General features: G+C 32.5%; 1 protein-coding gene across 2 annotated transcripts in view; it reads right to left on the reverse strand.

The window, feature by feature from the left end:
- Positions 1–1,170, reverse strand: part of DES-1-LIKE (fatty acid desaturase family protein) — a 40,883-nt gene extending 39,713 nt beyond the window's left edge. Inside the window, exons 1-2 of one of the 2 annotated variants that reach the window (XM_089822682.1) lie at positions 902–1,170; positions 642–789 (exon numbers count right to left, since the gene is read on the reverse strand). In XM_089822682.1, the coding sequence (XP_089678808.1) occupies positions 642–776 (135 nt within the window). In that variant the 5' untranslated portion in view covers positions 777–789; positions 902–1,170. Of the gene's footprint in view, positions 1–641 lie in introns of both variants that reach the window. The other variant, XM_089822681.1, reaches the window with a different exon arrangement.
- Positions 1,171–6,000: the final 4,830 nt, after the last annotated feature.

Here is a 6,000-nt window from a genome sequence, read left to right on the forward strand (position 1 = left end):
GATTTGTGGTAGTAGGTTCCGTGAAAGGAGCTTGGACTCTTACTTTTACTCTGAGAACAGTTCCATGGAAATAGGAAGTACAGATACTGAATTAAAATAGATCTGTATCTATTCAATGGGAGATCCTCATATATAGCTATAAGCTTCAAGCTGGGCTTGGGGTATTGAAAGTTCCCCCCACCAGTTTAGGGACTTCTATGCTGTGTGGCAATTCGCAAACATGTCCTTAAATTTATAACATTTTAAAAAGAAAACATACTGTCTGATATTCGTACAGTTTCTATAATTTCTCACATATACTCTTGGCTTCTACTTAAATTGTTACCACACAATGGAACCGATTTCCTGAAAAATGCTTCTATATTTTATCAGCATCGCCTACAGATAAATCTATCTTAGTCCCCCCGTATCCTTGGAAACTTTTGCAGATCTTAGCCCTTTCTTTCATTGCATTTTGATTTTCTAGTCTTTATTTGAAAAAGCGAAAAATTCACCTTCCATGACAGGATGGTGCTAAAGTTTAAAGGGGTGATTAAAGGGCAACTGAGCATGATCAAAATCAACAATCGGACTCCAAATAAACTATAAAACTGGTAAAATCAAGCAATGTGAATGAAATGTGAAACAGAAACAGAAAGAACCTTAGGGAATGCCCATAAATCGGATCCGAAGAGTTCCTTGATCTCTGGATGGACGGCCAAAATCTCCCTCCTGCGACTCGCATGGGGCTCATCCCCTTCTGCCCACCAAAAGTCTTCCCTCATGCTCATGCTCATCCTCTCTACAGATCTACACAATGTACCTCCAACTGAAGTTATCAACCTGAGAGCTACTTAGAATTTAAACAAGAATAACAGTCCCCGTAAACATATCCACCTGGTGATGGGATATTCTAACTCACGTTTGCTCTTGACAATAAATATTCCGATTCAGAAAGTTGAACTTATAATGGACATCCTTCCAGAGAAAGGCTGAACGCAGGGATCCTTTTAACTTCAAAACATAAATCTGTTTGTCCTCCTCTCCGAATAGAAGAAATAATCATATAAGTATCGGAAAACTTGTAATTTGACTTGATTGAATTGGATTTGAAGGGAAGGTTGTTTGAGTAAAAATGTTTGCAGGCGAATGAAGCCTTTCCCTTCACAGCCTGGCGCTTATCTTTTATCTAAGATTAGGCATATCTCTAAACAGATGTTTATACTTCCGCCAATTCGTCGTGGTATAAAATATTTTGAATTTTTTTCAAACTAGGACCATTTGATGGCGTCATGCACATGCATTTCTCACCTCGGTTCAGTTAAAATCAAATAAAAACAAAACAAAAAAAATTCAGATAAAATCAAATAAAAACAAAACAAAAAAGCTCAGTTAAAATACTAAAAAATTAATCCGCTTTTTGATAAATCGGTTTCTCTTTTAAATTCCGTATCTAACGGCGCTGACAACGACAAAAGGTTGAAAAATAACAAATGCAAATCATTCATCCCAGGTCTGGAATTTGATGGTCGTATTGGCCATATTTGTACTTTTTAATTGTATATGACAAGTTGAAAAATTATAAGAGTGTATGAATTGATAGGCTAAAATTTTAAGAACCGTAAATATGACAAATAAATTTATTAGTAAACCGTCATACTTGTTATAGGCAACTTAGTATTATATTTAATAATATATTAAAAAATATATGATTTTATAATATATATGTATGATAAATATGTATTATTTTATTTTATATTTTATTTTATATATATTTCTATGTTTTTGTTTGTTTCTATTTAAAGATGTTTCTATTTTGATGATTGTATATTTATATTAATTCCGAAGCTTTGTTGAAATAAGAATATAATGAATTTTAAGAACTTATTTTTATATTACTTATTACATAATTTTATTAATTTAAAAATCTCGTAATGTAACATGAACTTAGAAACTTCTTTTATTTCAGATTTTTTATATATTACTAATTTATAATTTTAAGTTCTTCATTAAGAATTTTGTACATATTATTAATTAATATTTATTATTTTTATTTATAATAAAATATTTAAATTTAAAATGACCTCTTAAATTATCTTAAAACTAAAAAAATTGACAATCAATTTTTTTCTTAAAACGTAAAGTGAAAGGCATAAAAAAATTTAACCATCATTAAAAATCATATGACAGGCAGGGGCGACCGTCAAATTCTAGGTCTCATTCATCACTTACATTCCATATTAGTTTTATATCTTTTGTATTTCAATCTTATTGACTTAAAAGTAGTATATCATTTAAAAATTGAAACATATTGATCGGAAAATGTTTGTTCGTATATTTCATAGAACTTTTTAAAATGATGTATAGTAGTTTTATTTTATCTTAGAGATAATCGTAATCTTTTACTTTTTATATTGAAAATTTTTTAAATTGTTTTTTTAAGCAAAAGGTTATAGACTTAAAATTATATTAATATTACATTACGTAGTATCAAGATTTTGGTTGCTTTACAAAGTAAAGCCATGCTTATCTATTAGCCTCAAATTAAAAATAGTAAACACTATGAAGAAGTATTATTTCATATTATAAGAGAACCAAAAGAACTATAAATGTTATCATCATTATCTACAGATTTCTTGGGCATGAAAAAACCATTAAAGAGAATCTCATTGATAAGTCGTCACCAATAATCGGCCCAAAAAGCCTCAATATAGCGTGTTGTTGCACAAGGAAGAAGCCAAAAGCTTCAGCCATAATAAGCACTCGAAGAACCTCTGTAAACAATCCAAATTCAGAAACATCTAGCTCATCCTAGTTATGAAGTTGTGTAGGTGTGTGGGCTATAATGATACCTTTCTGTGGCTAAAGAACATAATCACAATACTTAAAACTCAAGAAATGAGATCTAGTCCTCTTTGGGTTGTAAATACTCTAGGTTCCACTATGATCTCTATCACTAATCAGATCGTCTATAACTTGATTCACGCTAGGATGAGTGAATTAAAGTTTTTCTGAGAGAAGCTCTAAATTCATAGCTACTATCTTGTTTGTGTTGTCTAGAAGTTGAGATAGAGCTTTGAAAGTACTATTTTCTCTTCTGATTACTCTCTTCTAGTGGAAGATCACTCTAGACTGATGAAATTTTTACTCGTAGAATTATTTAGATTCAGTTAACTATTGTTTGTTATGTTTGGGAGTTTTCAATATTTTTCATTAAGCTACTATTATTGTATTCACTTTAGTAAAGTTTTTTAATATAAATAGTTCGTTCTCATTAATTAAAAAGTATAAACCATTATTTACAAAAATGAAAAGACAAATGATATAGAGTCATTTTATGAGAATCACACGAGAGAACTGAAAAGTCACAAAAAGCAAATAACGAGGTCATGCCTGGAACCAGCCAAAAACTAAAATATCGCTAAGTAACTAGTGCCAACAAAAGGACAAGGATCTTGATCATCCTTCTTCCCCCTCACATCAATGGGATCGGCATTAAGATCTTGAAGGGATCAAACAAACTCTGTCTTCTTCTTTTGCTCCATCCCTCCTGGTGGGAGAGATAGCCAATGATAGTTATGAAATCCATTTGGGAGAATTATACCAGCCAAAATTTCCACTCAAGCCCCAACTTGTAGCTCTAAGAGTAGAGGGACCAACCTCATCTATGGGTCATCTAGTCACAAAACTGCCTTGAGATGGTGAAATGGAGTGGCAACAGCAAAAATCTCTTCACCCAGTGAAAGAGTGAGGAGCCTAGGATCAAGGTGGGTGGGAGCGAAGTGCAAAGGAGTTGCAACCCCATTGGGGACCACAAAGCAGAGAATGCTCACCAAAACAAAGGATATCTCTCAACACTCTTGCAACTATACAAGGTTTTGTCCCAATGTTGATGTAATTCCTAGAGGTGGGACAACTTGTTAGTTTGTACTTGTAATTGTGTCTTGATGTTATTAAAAACACATGTTTAAATATATAAAGAGGTATTTACATCAATAGTAGTATGAGCAAATAAACTTGAATTTATATCCTTCCATATGCTTAAGAGAATTTTCATCTCGAAATCATGTTGTATCTGTGTGAATTTGAAAGGGAGTTTGGGTGAATCTTCCAATAAGAGCATATCCCAATAGAAGAGTTCAAGCTTAAATGATTGAAAAAAATCATGAACCCGACCCCAAAAGTATTGGGCTCGCTTACAATACCAAAAGATGTGAACAAAAGATATTAGATGGCCACAAAAAGAGCAATGGGAATATAGCACTACCAAATGTCTGAGACCAAACCCTAGAGGAAAGCCTTGGAAAAGAATACACTAGGCAAAATGGGTCACTTTAGGCTATATAATAATAGATCCAGTAGTGATAAACCTGCATCTTGAGGTGGAATGGGCAAAATGTGTGTTTAATTTTAGTTTTGATAGACCATTCATTTTTTATTTTAAAAATTATAAAATCATTTTTCTTCATTCTTATTGGCTTAAAAATAGTGATTATAGGCACAACTTTTAGGTTGTAAAGTGTTATTTTTTAATTAAAAATTACTATTTTCATTAGTAGGATCCTATCCAAAATCTTATCTCCACTATTAAAATTATTTTTTCTTTCTTTTTTACCTTATTATTTTAAAAAAAACAACCTTTTAAAAAAAAATTTACATTCGATATTGTATATTATTTTATAAATAGTTCCTTCCATTAATACTAATTAGGGAAAAATACACTATTGACATAAAAAGAAGTAGTGGGATATGAAATCATACCACAGATGTCATAGGGGAAGTGCTTAGAAATCCACCTAAACATAGAAGCACAGGCACAACTCAGATACATAAACAAGTTTCTAAGCAACTAGAATAGTGCCCATAAAAGGTGGATGGTAACAACCATCCTTCTTTCTTCATACATTAGTAGGGTTAGGATTGGGGTCTAGAAGGGAATAACCTTCCTTTGTATCATCTTCAAATTCATTCTCCTTTATGGCTAGACAGATAGCTAAAGAAAGTTGAGGGAGACATTTGAAAGAGTTTGGCTACCTACAATCTCTGGAACCCAATCAGACATAACTACCTGGAGTAGAGGGGACAACAACCATCAGTAGGCCAACTAGGAATAGAGCCACTCTTAGGTGGCAAGGCTAGGTAGAGATGCTTAAAATCTCTTTTCTCACTAGACTATCTATGTAGGGCCTAGAAATGAGGCATATTAGAGCGGTGGGCAGAGGAACTATGCATTGGAAATATAAGAGGAGTCACTAAGAGGGGAGGGGTGAATCAGTTACTATAAAAAAAAAAATCCAAATCCCTTAGATGTCAATACAAATCAAAACCAAACTCTATTGAAACTAAAATACTATTGTAACTCAATTAACACTTAATCAACTCGACAAACACTAAGAATTACTATTACTTGACAATTATTGAAATAAATGCTTCTTAAGATGTTTAATGTGATTAACCTTAATTAATTTAGTTGTAGAATAACAAAGAAAATAGCATGAACACATATGATACAAGGATTTAACGTGGAAACCCAATTAACGAAAAACCACCAATTGCAACTAGTTACCATTTTTCACTCTTCTGAAGTGAGCCCTGTTAGGAGCCAACCTTGTTAAAGGTTACAAAACACACTATTAGGTGTGACCATGTTAAAGGATTTAATCACCATGTTAGGAGTGGCCTTGTTAGATTTGTTTAGACACTTCAATCTAGCAATGCCAGCTTGTTAGAGGATTTGGCAAATAGCTATTAAGCTAACTCTGTTAAGAGATTTGATACACTACTACAATTATTAAAGAGTAACAATGATATGATCTAATTGTTGATACAACTGAACTGTTGATTTCAGATCTTTGTTCTAGCTTGAATACTTGATCCTCCTCAATCAGATAAAACTTTGTAGCTCGGTCAACTCAGGACACTCTATTATCCTTCCAATTCGCTTCCTTGATTTGTCTTTTCAATCCTATACTTTTTTTCTTTCAATCCCACAACTTGACCTTATATCATTTACCTTGTCAA

Source organism: Cupressus sempervirens, chromosome 3, assembly GCF_028749045.1.
Source record: "Cupressus sempervirens isolate cs-2001-9-10 chromosome 3, ASM2874904v1, whole genome shotgun sequence".
In the NCBI taxonomy this organism is placed as follows: domain Eukaryota; kingdom Viridiplantae; phylum Streptophyta; class Pinopsida; order Cupressales; family Cupressaceae; genus Cupressus; species Cupressus sempervirens.